Source organism: Phasianus colchicus, chromosome 35, assembly GCF_987193195.1.
Source record: "Phasianus colchicus chromosome 35, bPhaCol1.hap1.1, whole genome shotgun sequence".
Taxonomy (NCBI): Eukaryota; Metazoa; Chordata; class Aves; order Galliformes; family Phasianidae; genus Phasianus; species Phasianus colchicus.
The window spans coordinates 1,660,132-1,678,901 of NC_143470.1; the positions used below are offsets into that span (position 1 = coordinate 1,660,132).

Here is an 18,770-nt window from a genome sequence, read left to right on the forward strand (position 1 = left end):
GCATGGAGGAAGGGGGGGGGGGGAAGCCGGGGTTGTCCGCGGGAGGATTTTAAACTCAGAAACGGAGACGGTGATGCCGGCGTTGAAACAATAGAGGGTTTATTTTATTGTGGGGGGGGGGGTAGAAATGGGGTAACGGGGGCGGGCGGCGCCGTTGGGGTGCGTGGAGATCAGGAGGGTGGGGGAAGGGCCTGTGGGGAGGGGTGAAATTCTGCACCGGAAGTCCCTCAGCACGCCGCAGGAAGTGGTGATGACGTCACTACGACGCGCCGCCTCCCGGCTCAGGGAACGCGCGAAAGAAGCAAACAGCGCGGCCCCTTTAAGGCCCTTCAGGTGACCCGGTCACGTGAGGCACCGACGGGTATCACGTGACGGGCGGAAGGCGGGGACGCGCCTTCAAACGGCGACGCCGCATCTTAAAGCGGCAACGCGTATGGGGGGGTGGGGTCCACCTAAAGCGGAGAAAACCTCATTTTTTTGATTTTTTGGCAGAAAAACACCGTTTTATTGCACTTTTGCTCCCTGCAGCGGTGCGGCAGAGCGGGATCACGTCTCGGCCAAGCGTAGCAACGGCCCCGAAGTGGTGGGGACGCTGTGGGAGGGCAGAAAAGCCCTGCGGTCAGAGGTCAGGGGTGAAGTCTGAGGCTGGGCGAGGGGGGAGGGGTCAAAGGTCAGGGGTCAGAGGTCACCTGCGCAGCAGCTCGGCGCCCAGCAGATCCAGCAGGACGTAACGGAAACCGAGGGAAGGCCGCGCCCTGCGCTGCCCCAACTCCGCCTGCAGCACCTCCCGGTGCCGCGAGCGCCGCACAGCGGCCAGCAGCTGCTTCCGGCCTACGGCGGAAGTGAGGCTTTTTCAAAAGATCACGTGACTCGGGAGTCACGTGGGGAGCAATATGGCGGAAGCGGGTAGGGGGATTTTTAGGGGGGGCGGGGAGGGAGGATTTTAGGGGGGGGTCGTACCGTGAAGGAGGGCTCGGACGAAGCGCCCGGCGCCCGGCAGGGCCAACCACCAACTGCCGGCGTCGCGCACCGTCAGCACGCCTGCCGCCACCAGCTGCCTGGGGACGGGGGGGGGGTTAAAACCTAACCCCCCCCCCCCAAAAAAAAAAACCACTAAAGGACCCCATTCTGAACCCTAGGACTACATAGGACCCCCCCCCTCTGGACTCTCAGGACCCCTTCCTAGGACCCCCCCTCCCCCGAACCCCAGGACCCCCTCAAGACCCCCCAGGACCCCCTCCAACCCCCCCCGAACCTCAAGAACCTCTCAAGACCCCCCACCCCAGGACCCCCCCAGGACACCCCCAAACCCTAGGATCCCCTCAGGACCCTCCCTCAGCCCCCCCCTGAACCCCAGGATCCCTCAAAACCCCCTAGGAACCCCCCAGGACCCCATCAAGACCCCCCCAGGACCCCCTCAGGACTCCCCCAAGCCCCCCCCAAAACCCCAGGACCCCCTTCAAGACCCCCTCAAGACCCCCCAGGACCGCCCCTAGAACCCCCTCCAGCCCCTCCCCAAACCTCAAGATACCCTCAAGACCCCCCAGGACCCCTCCCAGGTCCCCCCAAACCCCAGGACCCCCTCAAGACCCCTCAGCACCCCCCCTCAGGCCCCCCCTGAATCCCATGACCCCCTTCAAGACCCTCTCAAGACCCCCCAGGACCCCTCCCAGCTCCCTCCAAACCCCAGGACCCCCTCAAGACCCCTCAGGAACCCCCCTCAGCCCCCCCCTGAACCCCAGGACCCCTCAAGACCCCCCAAGACCCCTCCCAGCCCCCCCCCACCCAAACCCCAGGACCCCTTTCAAGACCCCCTCAAGACCCCCCAGGACCGCCCCTAGAACCCCCTCCAGCCCCTCCCCAAACCTCAAGATACCCTCAAGACCCCCCAGGACCCCTCCCAGGTCCCCCCAAACCGCAGGACCCCCTCAAGACCCCACAGGACCCCCCCTCAGCCCCCCCCTGAACCCCAGGACTCCTCAAGACCCCCCAAGACCCCTCCCCGCCTCTCCCCCGAACCCCAGGACCCCCTCAGCCCCCCCCAAACCCCATGACCCCCTTCAAGACCCTCTCAAGACCCCCCAGGACCCCTCCCAGCTCCCTCCAAACATCAAGATCCCCTCAAGACCCCCCCAGGACCCCTCCCGGCCCCCCCCCAAACCCCATGACCCCCTTCAAAACCAACTCAAGACCCCCCCAAGACCCCCCCCCGACCCCCCAAACCCCAGGACCCCCTTCAAGACCCCCTCAAGACCCCCCCAGGACCCCTCCCAGGTCCCCCCAAACCCCAGGACCCCCTCAAGACCCCCCAGGACCCCCTCCAGCCCCTCCCCAAACATGAAGATCCCCTCAAGACCCCCCAGGACCCCTCCCAGCCCCCCCCCAAACCCCGTGACCCCCTTCAAGACCCCCTCAAGACCCCCTCAAGACCCCCCAGGACCCCTCCCAGGTCCCTCCAAACCCCAGGACCCCCTCCAGCCCTTCCCCAAACCTCAAGATCCCCTCAAGACCCCCCCAGCCTCTCCCCAAACCTCAAGATCCCCTCAAAACCCCCCAAGACCCCTCCCGGCCCCCCCCCAAACCCCATGACCCCCTTCAAGACCCCCTCAAGACCCCCCCAGGACCCCCCCCCCGACCCCCCAAACCCAAGGACCCCCTCAAAACCCCCCAGGACCCCCTCCAGCCCCTCCCCAAACCTCAAGATCCCCTCAAGACCTCCCCAAGACCCCCCCCAGCCTCTCCCCAAACCTCAAGATCCCCTCAAGACCCCCCCAGGACCCCTCCCAGCCTCTCCCCCGAACCCCAGGACCCCCTCAGCCCCCCCCAAACCCCATGACCCCCTTCAAGACCCCCTCAAGACCCCCCCAGGACCCCCCCCCCCCCGACCCCCCCCTCACGTGACGTCGCAGTCCTTGAGCCCCATCTCTTCCAGCTGCCCCCTGTCGAAGCTGAGCAGCGGCTGCGCCCCGTCCAGGAAGCGCCGCACCAACGGGGCGCTGGGGGACCCCGCCACCGCCCGCAGCACCTGGCAGGGGGCAGAGGTCAGGGGTCAAAGGTCAAGGGTCGGGGGGGGCAGCGGTCGGGTGGGGTGAGGGGTTAGGGGGTGAGGGGCACGAGGTGGGGGGAGAAAGAGGTGAGGGGGTGAGGGGCACGAGGTGGGGGGTTAAAGGTCAGGGGTGAGGGCAGATGCTGGGGTCAAAGGTCAGGGGTCAGGTGGGGTGAGAGGTCAGAGGCTCAGGGGCACAAGGGGCGGTTAAAGGTCAGGGGTGAAGGCAGATGCTGGGGTCAAAGGTCAGGGGTGAAGGTCGGGTGGGTGGGGTGAGAGGTCAGAGGGTCAGGGGTACGAGGTGGGGGGTCAGAGGTCAGGGTGAGGGCAGAATTTGGGGTCAAATGTCAGGGGTCAGCTGGGTTGAGAGGCCAGAGGGTCAGGGGTACGAGGTGGGGGGTCAGAGGTCAGGGTGAGGGCAGAATTTGGGGTCAAAGGTCAGGGGTCACCTGGGGTGAGATGCCAGAGGGTCAGGGGCACGAGGTGGGGGGTTAAAGGTCAGGGGTGAGGGCAGATGCTGGGGTCAAAGGTCAGGGGTCAACGTCGGTTGGGTGGGGTGAGAGGTCAGAGGGTCATGGGCAGATATTGGGGGCGAAAGGTCAGGGGTGAGGGCAAATACTGGGTCAAAGGTCAGGGGTCAGCTGGGGTGAGAGGTCAGAGGGTCAAGTGCACGAGGTCGGGGAGTTAGAGGTCAGGGTGAGGGCAAATGTCAAGGTCAATGGTGAGGGTCAAAGGTTAGGGGTCACGTGGGGTGAGAGGTCAGAGGGTCATGGCACAAGGTAGGGGGTGAAAGGTCACAGGTGAAGGCAGGAGTTGGGGTCAAAGGTCAGGGGTCAGCTGGGGTGAGAGGTCACAGGGTCAGGGGGCACAAGGTGGGGGTCAGAGGTCGGGAGAGGGCAGAAGTTGGGGTCAAAGGTCAGGGGTCAGCTGGGGTGAGAGGTCAGAGGATCAAGGGCACAAGGTGGGTGGGAGTCATAGGTCAGAAGTCAGGGTGAAAGGTCAGGGGGCGGGGCCAGGGTCAAAGGTCGGGGTGAGAGTGGTCGATGGGGTCAAAGGTCAAGGGGCAGGGACAAAGGTTATGGGTGTGGCCTGAGGGACTGAGGGCAGGGATTTGGGATGGGGGCGAAAGGTCAGAGGTCAAGGCTGGAGCCATGGGTCACGTGGGTGGGACTAAGGGTCAGCGTTGGTGATTTTGGGGAGAGAAAGGTCAGAGGTCACGGGGGTGGGACTGAGGGTCAGCATCAATGAGGGGGAAGTGGGACTCAGGGTCAGAGGTCAGAGGTGATGACGAAGGTCACATGGGGTGGGGGTGAGGATCAGTGCCAATGGTTGGGGGGAGAGGTCAGAGGTCAGGGGAAAGGTCAGAGGTCAGGGCTGAAGCCATGGATCACATGGGTGGGACTGAGGATCCGTATGAATGATTTTGGGGGAGGGAGGGGGAGAGACACGGACTAGAGCTGAGGTCAGAGGTCATGAGCAGGGGTCAGAGGTCATGACCGGGGGTCAGAGGTCAGGGCCTCACCGTTTCCCGGTACTCCTCAGCTCCCACCACGGCCACGGTGTCGGGGCCCAACCCCAGGTGCAGCAGCCGCACGCGGCCCTCGGCCTGCAGGCGGTTCTATGGGGGGGGGAGCGTTCAGTCGTCGCACCGTGATGACGTCACCACCCCAGCCACCCAATGCCGACACACCGCTGGGCCCGTTGTGTGTGTAAGGGGGGATGTCCGTCGCACCGTGATGACGTCACAACCACCCGACACCCATCAAGCGTGTGTGGGGGAGATGAGCGTCGCACCGTGATGACGTCACCAACACCCGACAGCCACCAAACGTGCTCCTCGAGTGGGGTTTTCCGTCGCACAGTGATGACGTCACCGCCCGCACCAAACGCTGGTCCACCAACCGTACGGGTGTGGGAGGAGCTGTCTCCGTCGCACTGTGATGACGTCACGCCCCCCCACCCCACCCACTATATGCCAGTCCTCCATCAGCCCACACACTGGGGGGGGGGGCGTCCCGTCGCACCGTGATGACGTCACTCCCACCAAAAGCCAGTCCACCATCAGCCCACGGATTTGGGGGGGGGGCATGGTGCATGCTTCTGTCACACAGTGATGACGTCACGACCCTCCACCCATCAAATGCCGGTCCTCCATCAGCCCGCGCACTGGGGGGCGGGGGTGTGTTCCCGTCGCACAGTGATGACGTCACCCCCACCAAAAGCCAATCCTCCGCCAGCCCGTCGCACAGTGGTGACGTCACTGATCCCTCCCCACCAAATACCAGCCCTCCATCAGCCCACATACTGGGGGGTCCCTCTCGTCGCACGGTGATGACGTCACCCCCCCACGCCAGTCCTCCATTACCCCATGCCCTGTTGTATGGTTCCGTCGCACTGTGATGACGTCACGCCCCTCCACCCACCGTGTGCCAGTCCTCCATCAGCCCGCGCACGGGGGGGGGTGTCCCGTCGCACAGTGGTGACGTCACTGCTCCCTCCCCACCAAATACCAGTCCCCCATCAGCCCACGTATTGGGGGGGGCGGTTTCCCCCGTCACACCGTGATGACGTCACCGCCCCCCCCACACACACCAGTCCTCCATCACCCCATGCCCTGGTCTATGGTTCGTCGCACTGTGATGACGTCACGACCCTCCACCCACCAGTCCCCCGTCAGCCCGCGCCCTGGGGGGGGGGCTCGTCGCACCGTGATGACGTCACAACCACCCACCCACCAAATGCCAGTCCTCCATCACCCCACACACCGGGGGTCTCCCGTCGCACCGTGATGACGTCACCGCCTCCCCCCCCCCCCACCAAATGCCGGTCCTCCATCAGCCCCCACGCTGGGGGGGGGTCCCCCCCGTCGCACGGTGATGACGTCACCGCCCCCTACCCACCAAATGCCGGTCCACCGCCGTGCGATCCCCCGCCAACCCGTACAGCTGATGGCGCAGCACCAGAGCGGGCAGAGTCGCCGATCGCCTCGGGAACAACTCCGTCGCTTCCCTCAGAGCCGCCTCCACCGCCTCCGGGCCCGGCCGCTGCTTCCCGACCCCTCCGGAGCGCCGCCGAGGCGCCATTTTGGGGTTGGGAGCGAAAGAAGCGGCACAGAGATCCTCCGCTTCCGGGTCGCGGTGTGGGCGCGGGCCGATGACGTCATCGTCGCGGCGCGCTCTGATGACGACGCGGCGCAGCAATCGCGCATGCGCAGATGGCACGGTGGAGCGGGGCGTGGGCGCGCGGCGCGCTTTGATGACGTCAAAGAGCGGCGCGGAGAAATGACGCCGGTGCGCATGCGCAGAGCTCATCGTGGGGGGAGTATTTATGGGGCAGATTGGGATTTATGGGACGCTATGGGGTCTGTGGGGCGCTATGGGGCGCTATGGGGTCTGTGGGGGCGCTATGGGGCGCTGTGGGGCGATATGGGGTCTGTGGGGGCGCTATGGGGTCTATGGGGCGCTATGGGGTCTTTGGGGGCGCTATGGGGTCTGTGGGGCACTTTGGGGCACTATGGGGCGCTATGGGGTCAGTGGGGGCGCTATGGGGTCTGTGGGGGCGCTATGGGGCGCTATGGGGTCAGTGGGGGCGCTATGGGGTCTGTGGGGGCGCTATGGGGCGCTATGGGGTCTGTGGGGCGCTATGGGGTCTGTGGGGCGCTATGGGGCAATATGGGGTCTTTGGAGGCGCTATGGGGTTTGTGGGGCGCTATGGGGTCTGTGGGGCACTTTGGGGCACTATGGGGCGCTATGGGGTCTGTGGGGGCACTTTGGGGTCTGTGGGGCAGAGTGAGTAGGTTATGGGGCACAGTGGGGTTTGTGGGGCGGTTATGGGGCGGTTATGGGATTATGGGGCAGTTATGGGGCAGTTATGGGGTTATGGGGCAGTTATGGGATTATGGGGCAGTTATGGGGCAGTTATGGGGTTATGGGGCAGTTATGGGATTATGGGGCAGTTATGGGGCGGTTATGGGGTTATGGGGCAGTTATGGGGTTATGGGGCAGTTATGGGGCGGTTATGGGGTTATGGGGCAGTTATGGGGTTATGGGGCAGTTATGGGGCAGTTATGGGGTTATGGGGCAGTTATGGGGCGGTTATGGGGCAGTTATGGGATTATGGGGTGGTTATGGGGCAGGTATGGGGCGGTTATGGGGTCATGCGGCGGTTATGGGGCGGTTATGGGGTTATGGGGCGGTTATGGGGCAGTTATGGGGTTATGGGGCAGTTATGGGGTGGTTATGGGGCAGTTATGGGATTATGGGGTGGTTATGGGGCAGGTATGGGGCGGTTATGGGGTCATGCGGCGGTTATGGGGCGGTTATGGGGTTATGGGGCGGTTATGGGGCAGTTATGGGGCGGTTATGGGGTTATGGGGCAGTTTGGGGCGGTTATGGGGCAGTTTGGGGCGGTTATGGGGCAGTTATGGGGTTATGGGGCAGTTATGGGATTATGGGGCAGTTATGGGGTAGTTATGGGGTGGTTATGGGGCGGTTATGGGGCAGTTATAGGGTTATGGGGCAGTTATGGGATTATGGGGTGGTTATGGGGCAGTTATGGAGCTATGGGGCAGTTATGGGGCGGTTATGGGGTTATGGGGCGGTTATGGGGCAGTTATGGGGCAGTTATGGGGCAGTTATGGGGCGGTTATGGGGCGGTTATGGGGTGGTTATGGAGTTATGGGGCAGTTATGGGGCAGTTATGGGGTGGTTATGGGGCGGTTATGGGGCGGTTATGGGGCGGTTATGGGGCGGTTATGGGGTTATGGGGCGGTTATGGGGCGGTTATGGGGTTATGGGGTGGTTATGGAGTTATGGGGCAGTTATGGGGCAGTTATGGGGTGGTTATGGGGCAGTTACGGGGCGGTTATGGGGTTATGGGGCGCTGTGAGGCCTGCTGGGTTTATGGGGCGCAATCAGGGATAATTAACACCACGGGGGTAACGAGGGGGGGGGGGTAATTAACGCCACGGGGGGTCAATGAGGGGAGGGGATAATTAAAGGCACAGCAATTAAAGGCGCAGCAGTAACGAGCTGTAATTAACACTGTGAGGGTAACGAGGGGGGTAATTAACGTCGCGGCGGTTAATTAACGGAGCGTGATTAATTAACAGAGCGTGGTTAATTAACGGAGCGCAGGCGGTCACGAATCCTCCTTCTCCTGGAACCTGTGGGGAGAAAAGGGGCAGATGGGGGGGGGCTGCCCCATAACTTGTGGGGCTGGGAGGGGTGGGGCTGCCCCATAACTTGTGGGGCTGGAGGGGTGGGGGCTGCCCCATAACTTGTGGGGCTGGGAGGGGGGCTGCCCCATAACTTGTGGGGCTGGAGGGATGGAGCTGCCCCATAACTTGTGGGGCTGGGGGTGGGGGCTGCCCCATAACTTGTGGGGCTGGCTCCATAGCAGGGGGTCCCGCCCCACATTTTGGGGTCCCACCCCACAACTTTGGGGTCCCACCCCCCACTTTGGGGTCCCACCCCCACCCAGACCTCCCACCCCACAACTTTGGGCTCCCAGCCCCCCACCCTGTGGGTCCCACCCCCCACTTTGGGGTCCCACCCCCCACTTAGGGCTCCCACCCCACAACCTGTGGGTCCCACCCCCCACTTTGGGGTCTCACCCCCCCCCCCCCAGACCTCCCACCCCCCACTTGTGGGTCCCACCCCCCACTTAGGGGTCCCACCCCCCCCCCAGACCTCCCACCCCCCACCCTGTGGGTCCCACCCCCCACTTGTGGGTCCCACCCCGCACTTAGGGTTCCCCCCCCCACCCTGTGGGTCCCACCCCACAACCTGTGGGTCCCACCCCCACCCCATAACCCCAGACCTCCCACCCCACACCCCAGACCTCCCACCCCCACTTAGGGCTCCCACCCCACAACTTGTGGGTCCCACCCCCCACTTTGGGGTCCCCCCCCCCACCCCAGACCTCCCAGCCCCCATTTAGGGCTCCCACCCCCCACCCTGTGGGTCCCGCCCCCCACTTTGGGGTCCCACCCCCCACCCTGTGGGTCCCACCTCCCACTTAGGGGTCCCACGCCCCACCCCAGACCTCCCACCCCCCACTTGTGGGTCCCACCCCCCCCCCCAGACCTCCCACCCCCCACCCTGTGGGTCCCACCCCCCACTTGTGGGTCCCACCCCCCACTTGTGGGTCCTACCCCCACTTAGGGCTCCCCCCCCCACCCTGTGGGTCCCACCCCACTTTGGGGTCCCACCCCCCCTTGACCTTCCCCCCCCCACCCTGTGGGTCCCACCCCCCACCCCAGACCTCCCCCCCCACAACTTTGGGATCCCACCCCACACCCCAGACCTCCCACCCCATAACTTGGGGCTCCCACGCCCCCACTTAGGGCTCCCCCCCCCACCCTGTGGGTCCCACCCCCCACTTGTGGGTCCCACCCCCCACTTAGGGCTCCCACCCCCCACCCAGACCTCCCACCCCCCACTTTGGGCTCCCACCCCCCCCCAGACCTCCCACCCCCCACCCTGTGGGTCCCGCCCCCCACTTGTGGGTCCCACCCCCCCCCAGACCTCCCACCCCGCACCCCAGACCTCCCACCCCCCACTTGTGGGTCCCACCCCCCACTTAGGGCTCCCCCCCCACCCTGTGGGTCCCACCCCCCCCTTAGGGCCCATCCCCCACTTAGGGCTCCCACCCCCCACCCAGACCTCCCACCCCCCACTTGTGGGTCCCACCCCCCCCTTGACCTTCCCCCCCCCACCCTATGGGTCCCGCCCCCCACTTAGGGCTCCCGCCCCGCACCCTATGGGTCCCCCCCCCACTTGTGGGTCCCGCCCCCCATGGTGCGCACCTGCATTGGGGGCAGCAGTAGAAGACGCTCTGCCCCTCGTCGGCGCTGCGCGTCTGCCCCACGTGGTACCGCATGGCCCCGAACCCGCAGCGCCCGCAGCGCCGCTCCACCTGCGCCCCACAGCCGGCCCCATAAACAGCCGGCCCCATAGCAGTGACCCCATAAACAGCCGGCCCCATAAACAACCCACCCCATAGCACTGACCCCATAAACAGCCGGCCCCATAAACAACCCACCCCATAGCAGTGACCCCATAAACAGCCGGCCCCATAAACAGCCGGCCCCATTAACAGCCGGCCCCATAACCAGCCGGCCCCATTAACAGCCGGCCCCATAGCACTGACCCCATAAACAGCCGGCCCCATAACCAGCCGGCCCCATTAACAGCCAGCCCCATTAACAGCCGGCCCCATAGCACTGACCCCATAAACAGCTGGCCCCATAAACAGCTGGCCCCATAAACACCTGACCCCATAAACAGCCGGCCCCATAGCACTGACCCCATAAACAGCTGGCCCCATAAACAGCCGGCCCCATTAACAGCCGGCCCCATAGCACTGACCCCATAAACAGCTGGCCCCATAAACAGCCGGCCCCATAACCAGCCGGCCCCATTAACAGCCGGCCCCATAGCACTGACCCCATAAACAGCTGGCCCCATAAACAGCCGGCCCCATAACCAGCCGGCCCCATAAACAGCCCACCCCATAGCACTGACCCCATAACCAGCCGGCCCCATAACCAGCCCACCCCATAACCAGCCGGCCCCATTAACAGCCGGCCCCATTAACAGCCGGCCCCATAAACAGCTGACCCCATTAACAGCCGGCCCCATAAACAGCCGGCCCCATAAACAGCCGGCCCCATAGCACTGACCCCATAACCAGCCAGCCCCATAAACAGCCGGCCCCATAACCAGCCGGCCCCATAACCAGCCAGCCCCATAACCAGCCGGCCCCATAGCACTGACCCCATAACCAGCCGGCCCCATAACCAGCCGGCCCCATTAACAGCCGGCCCCATAACCAGCCGGCCCCATAACCAGCCCACCCCATTAACACCTGACCCCGTAACCAACCCACCCCATAGCAACTGACCCCATAAACAGCAGACCCCATAAACAGCCGGCCCCATAAACAGCCGGCCCCATAAACAACCCACCCCATAGCACTGACCCCATAAACAGCCGGCCCCATAAACAGCCGGCCCCATAACCAGCCCACCCCATAGCACTGACCCCATAACCAGCCGACCCCATAAACAACTCACCCCATAGCACTGACCCCATAAAAAGCCAGCCCCATAACCAGCCCACCCCATAAACAACCCACCCCATAGCCAACTGACCCCATTAACAGCTGACCCCATAAACAACCCACCCCATAGCCAACTGACCCCATAGCAACTGACCCCATAGCCAACTGACCCCGTAAACAACCCACCCCATTAACAGCTGACCCCATAAACAACCCACCCCATAGCACTGACCCCATAAACAACTGACCCCATAGCACTGACCCCATAAACAACCCACCCCATTAACAGCTGACCCCATAAACAACCCACCCCATAGCACTGACCCCATAAACAACTGACCCCATAGCACTGACCCCATAAACAACCCACCCCATTAACAGCTGACCCCATAAACAACCCACCCCATAGCACTGACCCCATAAACAACCCACCCCATAGCACCGAACCCATAACCAACTCACCTCATTAACAGCTGACCCCATAAACAACCCACCCCATAGCCAACTGACCCCATAAACAACCCACCCCATTAACAGCTGACCCCATAACCAACCCACCCCATAGCACTGACCCCATAACCAGCAGACCCCGTAAACAACCCACCCCATAGCAACTCACCCCATAGCAACTCACCCCATAGCAACTCACCCCATAAACAACTGACCCCATAGCACTGACCCCATAACCAGCAGACCCCACAACCAACTGACCCCATAGCACTGACCTCATAACCACTTCCCATCTATGGGGCCGTGGGATCCCACTTATGGGGCGCAGTCCCACTTATGGGGCCGTGGGATCCCACTTATGGGGCACAGTCCCACTTATGGGGCCATGGGATCCCACTTATGGGGCACAGCCGCACTTATGGGGCGCAGTCCCACTTATGGGGTTATGGGATCTCACTTATGGGGCCCAGACCCACTTATGGGGCCATGGGATCCCACTTATGGGGCCCAGACCCACTTATGGGGCCGTGGGATCCCACTTATGGGGTTATGGGATCTCACTTATGGGGCACAGTCCCACTTATGGGGCACAGTCCCACTTATGGGGCGCAGTCCCACTTATGGGGTTATGGGATCTCACTTATGGGGCCCAGACCCACTTATGGGGCCATGGGATCCCACTTATGGGGCGCAGTCCCACTTATGGGGCCGTGGGATCCCACTTATGGGGCCCAATCCTATCTATGGGGCCGTGGGATCCCACTTATGGGGCACAGTCCCACTTATGGGGCTGTGGGATCCCACTTATGGGGCACAGCCGCACTTATGGGGCAGAATCCCACTTATGGGGCTGTGGGATCCCACTTATGGGGCACAGTCCCACTTATGGGGCACAGTCCCACTTATGGGGCCGTGGGATCCCACTTATGGGGTTATGGGATCTCACTTATGGGGCAGAGTCCCACTTATGGGGCACAGTCCCACTTATGGGGCGCAGTCCCACTTATGGGGTTATGGGATCTCACTTATGGGGCCCAGACCCACTTATGGGGCCATGGGATCTCACTTATGGGGCCCAGACCCACTTATGGGGCCATGGGATCCCACTTATGGGGCGCAGTCCCACTTATGGGGCCGTGGGATCCCACTTATGGGGCCCAATCCTATCTATGGGGCCGTGGGATCCCACTTATGGGGCACAGTCCCACTTATGGGGCTGTGGGATCCCACTTATGGGGCCCAATCCCATCTATAGAGCTGTGGGATTCCACGTATGGGGCAGAGTCCCACTTATGGGGCTGTGGGATCCCACTTATGGGGCGCAGTCCCACTTATGGGGCTGTGGGATCCCACTTATGGGGCACAATCCCACGTATGGGGTTATGGGATCTCACTTATGGGGCACAGTCCCACTTATGGGGTTATGGGATCTCACTTATGGGGCCCAGACCCACTTATGGGGCACAGTCCCACTTATGGGGCTGTGGGATCCCACTTATGGGGCCGTGGGATCCCACTTATGGGGCGCAGTCCCACTTATGGGGCCGTGGGATCCCACTTATGGGGCACAGTCCCACTTATGGGGCGGTGGGATCCCACTTATGGGGCGCAGTCCCACTTATGGGGTTATGGGATCTCACTTATGGGGCCCAGACCCACTTATGGGGCTGTGGGATCCCACTTATGGGGCAGAATCCCATCTATGGGGCTGTGGGATCCCACTTATGGGGCACAGTCCCACTTATGGGGCCGTGGGATCCCACTTATGCGTCCCAGTCCCACTTATGGGGCAGAGTCCCACTTATGGGGCCCAGCCCCACTTATGGGGCCGCACTCACCAGAGGCCCCACAAGCTGTGGGGCCGTGGCCGCCCCCCGCCCCATAAGTGCCCGCAGGGGGTTCAGCTCCAGCACGGTGCGCACCATTCTGCCCTCCAGACCTGTGGGGCGAGTTGTGGGGTGAGCTGTGGGGCAGCTATGGGGCAGCTATGGGGCGGTGTTGTGGGGTGAGCTGTGGGGCAGCGCTATGGGGCGGCTATGGGGCAGGAAGCTATGAGACATCTATGGGGCGGCTATGGGGTGGCCATGGGGTATCTATGGGGCAGCTATGGGGCAGCTATGGGGCAGCTACGAAACATCTATGGGGCAGCCATGGGGCGGCTATGGGGCAGCCATGGGGCAACTATGGGGCAACTATGGGGCGGCTATAAGACATCTATGGGGCAGCCATGGGGCGGCTATGGGGCAACTATGGGGCGGCTATAACACATCTATGGGGCAGCCATGGGGCGGCTATGGGGCAGCCAGGGGGCGGCTATGGGGCAGCCAGGGGGCGGCTATGGGGCAGCTATGGGGCAGCTATGTGGTATCTATGGGGCAACTATGCAATATCTATGGGGCCGCTATGGGGCAGCTATAAGAAATTTATGTGGCAGCTATGGGGTATCTATGGGGCAGCTATGGGGCGGCTATGGGGCAGCTATGGGGCGGCTATGGGGCAGCCATGGGGCGGCTATGGGGCAGCTATGGGGCGGCTATGGGGCAGCCATGGGGCAGCTATGGGGCAGCCATGGGGCGGCTATGGGGCGGCTATGGGGCGGCTATGGGGCAGCCATGGGGCGGCTATGGGGCGGCTATGGGGCAGCTATGGGGCAGCCATGGGGCGGCTATGGGGCAGCTATGGGGCAGCCATGGGGCGGCTATGGGGCAGCTATGGGGCAGCCATGGGGCGGCCCCCCTCACCATGGCAGGGGGCGGTGAAGCCGCAGAGCGGGCAGCGCGGCGCCGTCGCTGTGGGGCCGACGGGGGGCAGCACTGAGCCGCAGTCCGGGCAGAAATCCGCCGCTGCTGAGAAACGCGACGGGGGCGGCGGCGACATGGCGGCTGCGGGAGGAAGTGGGGAGGAAGTGGGGCGGAAGTGGGGAGGAAGTGGGGAACAAGGGGGGAGGAAGGGGGCGGAAATTGGGCCGTTATGGGGCAGAAATGGGGAGGAAGTGGGGTGGAAGTGGGGTGGAAGTGGGGAGGAAGTGGGGAGGAAGTGGGGAGGAAGTGGGGCCGTTATGGGGTGGAAGTGGGGAGGAAGTGGGGCAGAAGTGGGGCAGAAATTGGGCTGTTATGGGGCAGAAATGGGGAGGAAGTGGGGTGGAAGTGGGGCGGAAGTGGGGCGGAAGTGGGGCCGTTATGGGGTGGAAGTGGGGAGGAAGGGGGGCTGTTATGGGGAGAAAGTGGGGAGGAAGCGGGAAGGAAGTGGGGCGGAAGTTGGCGGAAGTGGGGAGAAAGTGGGGAGGAAGGGGGGCCGTTATGGGGCAGAAGTGAGGAGGAAGTGGGGCCGTTATGGGGAGAAAGTGGGGAGGAAGCGGGGCGGAAGTTGGCGGAAGTGGGGCTGTTATGGGGAGAAAGTGGGGAGGAAGTGGGGCCGTTATGGGGCGGAAATAGGGAGGAAGTGGGGAGGAAGTGGGGCCGTTATGGGGTGGAAGTGGGGAGGAAATGGGGAGGAAATGGGGAGGAAGTGGGGCTGTTATGGGGAGGAAGTGGGGAGGAAGGAGGGAGGAAGGGGGGCTGTTATGGGGCGGAAATGGGGAGGAAGTGGGGCAGAAATGGGGCTGTTATGGGGAGGAAGTGGGGAGGAAGTGGGGCGGAAGTTGGCGGAAGTGGGGCCGTTAGGGGGCGGAAGGGGGGCGGAAATTGGGCCGTTATGGGGTGGAAATGGGGAGGATGTGGGGCAGAAATGGGGTTGTTATGGGGAGGAAGTGGGGCGGAAGTTGGCGCAAGTGGGGAGGAAGTGGGGCCGTTATGGGGAGGAAGTGGGGAACAAGGGGGGAGGAAGGGGGCGGAAATTGGGCCGTTATGGGGCAGAAATGGGGAGGAAGTGGGGTGGAAGTGGGGAGGAAGTGGGGCCGTTATGGGGTGGAAGTGGGGAGGAAGGGGGGCGGAAATTGGGCCGTTATGGGGCAGAAATGGGGTGGAAGTGGGGAGGAAGTGGGGCGGAAGCGGGGAGGAAGCGGGGAGGAAGGGCGGCTGTTATGGGGAGAAAGTGGGGAGGAAGTGGGGCCGTTATGGGGCGGAAATAGGGAGGAAGTGGGGCAGAAATGGGAAGGAAGTGGGGAGGAAGTGGGGCCATTATGGGGCGGAAGTGGGGAGGAAGTGGGGCGGAAGTTGGCGGAAGTGGGGCCATTATGGGGTGGAAGTGGGGAGGAAGGGAGGAGGAAGGGGGGCCGTTAGGGGGCGGAAGCGGGGAGGAAGTGGGGCGGAAGTGGGGCCGTTAGGGGGCAGAAGTGGGGAGGAAGGGAGCAGGAAGGGGGGCTATTATGGGGCAGAAATGGGGAGGAAGTGGGGAGGAAGTGGGGCCGTTATGGGGTGGAAGTGGGGAGGAAGTGGGGCCGTTAGGGGGCGGAAGTGGGGAGGAGGTAGGGCTGTTAGGGGGTGGAAGTGGGGAGGAAGTGGGGCTGTTATGGGGAGAAAGTGGGGAGGAAGTGGGGTAGATATAGGGAGGAAGTGGGGAGGAAGTGGGATAGATATGGGGAGGAAGTGGGGAGGAAGTGGGGCTGTTAGGGGGTGGAAATGGGGTGGAAGTGGGGCCAAAATTGGGCCGTTATGGGGTGGAAGTTGGGAGGAAATGGGGCGGAAACGGGGCCGTTATGGGGTGGAAATGGGGAGGAAGTGGGGCCGTTAGGGGGCAGAAGTGGGGAGGAAGTGGGGTGGAAATGGGACGGTGCTATGGGGTGAAAATGGGGCAGTTATGGGGCTGTTATGGGGCGGTGCTGTGGGGCAGAAATGGGGCAGTGCTATGGGGTAGATATGGGGCAGTTACGGGGCGGAGCTATGGGGGATTCTATGGGGCAGCTGTGGGGCGGTAACAGGAAAATCCCAAACCCCACAGACCCCCATAGCTCCCCCCATAACCCCACAGACCCCATAACCCCCCCACAACCCCACAGACCCCATAACCCCCCCCAATCCCACAGAACCCACAGACCCCATAACCCCCCCATAAATCCCCCATAACCCCCCCATAAACCCACAACCCCGCAGACCCCATAACCCCCCCCACAACCCCACAGATCCCATAACCCCCCCACAGCCCCACAGAACCCACATACCCCATAACCCCCCTGTAACTCCCCCATAACCCCACAGACCCCATAACCCCCCCCACAACCCCACAGACCCCATAACCCCCCACAACCCCACAGATTCCACAGACCCCATAACCCCCCATAACTCCCCCATAACCCCACAGACCCCATAACCCCCCCACAACCCCACAGAACCCACAGACCCCATAACCCCCCCATAAATCCCCCATAACCCCACAGACCCCATAACCCCCCCATAAATCCCCCATAACCCCCCCATAAACCCACAACCCCGCAGACCCCATAACCCCCCCACAACCCCACAGACCCCATAACCCCCCCACAGCCCCACAGAACCCACATACCCCATAACCCCACAGACCCCATAAACCCCCATAACCCCACAGACCCCATAACCCCCCCCACAACCCCACAGACCCCATAACCCCCCACAACCCCACAGAACCCACAGACCCCATAACCCCACAGACCCCATAACCCCCCCCACAACCCCACAGAACCCACATACCCCATAACCCCCCCGTAACTCCCCCATAACCCCACAGACCCCATAACCCCCCCACAACCCCACAGACCCCATAACCCCCCCCAATCCCACAGAACCCACAGACCCCATAACCCCCCCACAACCCCACAGACCCCATAACCCCCCCATAACTCCCCCACAACCTCACAGATCCCATAACCCCCCCACAACCCCACAGAACCCACAGACCCCATAACCCCCCATAAATCCCCCATAACCCCACAGACCCCATAACCCCCCCATAAATCCCCCATAACCCCCCCATAAACCCACAACCCCGCAGACCCCATAACCCCCCCACAACCCCACAGACCCCATAACCCCCCCATAACTCCCCCACAACCCCACAGACCCCATATCCCCCCCACAACCCCACAGAACCCACATACCCCATAACCCCACAGAACCCATAACCCCCCCCACAACCCCACAGAACCCACATACCCCATAACCCCCCTGTAACTCCCCCATAACCCCACAGACCCCATAACCCCCCATAACCCCACAGACCCCATAACCCCCCCACAACCCCACAGATCCCATAACCCCCCCCATAAATCCCCCATAACCCCACAGACCCCATAACCCCCCCATAACCCCCCCACAACCCCACAGAACCCACAGACCCCATAACCCCCCCACAACCCCACAGATCCCATAACCCCCCCCATAACCCCCCCACAACACCACAGATCCCATAACCCCCCCCATAACCCCCCCCCAATCCCACAGAATCCACAGACCTCATAACCCCCCATAACCCCACAGATCCCAGAACCCCATAGAACCCACAGACCCCATAACCCCCCCCATAAATCCCCCATAACCCCACAGACCCCATAACCCCCCATAAACCCATAACCCCACAGATCCCATAACCCCCCCATAACCCCACAGAACCCACAGACCCCATAACCCCCCCATAACCCCCCCACAACCCCACAGACCCCATAACCCCCCCATACTCCCCCCATAACCCCACAGAACCCACAGACCCCATAACCCCCCCATAACCCCACAGCCTCCTATCACCCCACAGACCCCCATAACGCAACAAACCCCTCAAAACCCCACAGCCATCCCATAATCCCACACCCCATAGAAACCCACAGACCCCATAACCCTACAGATCCCATAACCCCATAGAAACCCACAGACCCCAAAATCCTACAGATCCCATAACCCCATAGAAACCCACAGACCCCATAACCCTACAGACCCCCATAACCCCACAAATCCCCACAGCCCCCCCATAATCCCATAACCCTACAGACTCCCCATAACCCCATAGAAACCCACAGACCCCATAACCCCACAGACCCCCCATAACATCCCATAATACCGTAACCCCATAATCACCCTATAATCACCCCATAACCCACCACGTGCCGGACCTCCCAGAGCACACGAATCCAACGACCAGAGCGGTCGCCACGCCCCTTCCGGAAGTACACCCAAACACTTCCGGTCCATCACTTCCGGCCTTTCCATGCCCCCATTCTTTACCCTTGTGGCGGCGTGGCTTTGGCTTTGAGGGCGTGGCCTTCCTAAATAGAAGGCGTGGCTTCCGGGTTTGGGGGCGGGGCATT

The 18,770-nt window shown here is 62.9% G+C and overlaps 2 protein-coding genes across 3 annotated transcripts; both read right to left on the reverse strand.

Annotated features, from left to right (window-relative positions):
• Positions 1-98: 98 nt before the first annotated feature.
• WHR1 (winged helix repair factor 1) lies at positions 99-6,372 on the reverse strand. Of its 2 annotated transcripts, none has more exons than XM_090129275.1 (6): positions 5,947-6,372; positions 4,569-4,664; positions 2,898-3,025; positions 961-1,058; positions 690-831; positions 99-613 (listed from the first exon to the last, which is right to left on the reverse strand). In XM_090129275.1, the coding sequence occupies exons 1-6, from the start codon at positions 6,355-6,357 to the stop codon at positions 547-549; spliced, it is 942 nt and encodes a 313-aa protein (XP_089985401.1). In that variant the 5' UTR covers positions 6,358-6,372; the 3' UTR covers positions 99-546. The 2 variants fall into 2 exon arrangements, with proteins under 2 accessions (XP_089985401.1, XP_089985402.1); XM_090129276.1 differs by having other exon boundaries at positions 102-592; positions 5,947-6,292.
• A 1,682-nt stretch (positions 6,373-8,054) lies between these two features.
• POLR1H (RNA polymerase I subunit H) lies at positions 8,055-18,721 on the reverse strand. The gene is made up of 5 exons (XM_090129278.1): positions 18,564-18,721; positions 14,302-14,442; positions 13,399-13,499; positions 9,855-9,964; positions 8,055-8,210 (listed from the first exon to the last, which is right to left on the reverse strand). Exons 1-5 carry the CDS (start codon positions 18,670-18,672, stop codon positions 8,186-8,188), a joined length of 486 nt encoding a protein of 161 aa, XP_089985404.1. The 5' UTR covers positions 18,673-18,721; the 3' UTR covers positions 8,055-8,185.
• Between the last annotated feature and the right edge of the window lie 49 nt (positions 18,722-18,770).

Bases quoted from the DNA above. Each gene is read 5' to 3' on its own strand.
- WHR1 (XM_090129275.1), bottom strand. From the start codon at position 6,357: ATGAGCTCTGCGCATGCGCACCGGCGTCATTTCTCCGCGCCGCTCTTT. The intron at 4,665-5,946 runs GTGGGTAGGGGG...CCCCCCCCATAG, and splicing joins CGGCGGTGGACCGGCATTTG to AACCGCCTGCAGGCCGAGGG. The intron at 3,026-4,568 runs GTGAGGCCCTGA...GCCCCCTGCCAG, and splicing joins CTGAGGAGTACCGGGAAACG to GTGCTGCGGGCGGTGGCGGG.
- POLR1H (XM_090129278.1), bottom strand. From the start codon at position 18,672: ATGGAAAGGCCGGAAGTGATGGACCGGAAGTGTTTGGGTGTACTTCCG. The intron at 13,500-14,301 runs GTGAGGGGGGCC...CTCGCCCCACAG, and splicing joins CTTCACCGCCCCCTGCCATG to GTCTGGAGGGCAGAATGGTG. The intron at 9,965-13,398 runs GTGAGTGCGGCC...TGTGGGGCGCAG, and splicing joins CACAGCTTGTGGGGCCTCTG to GTGGAGCGGCGCTGCGGGCG.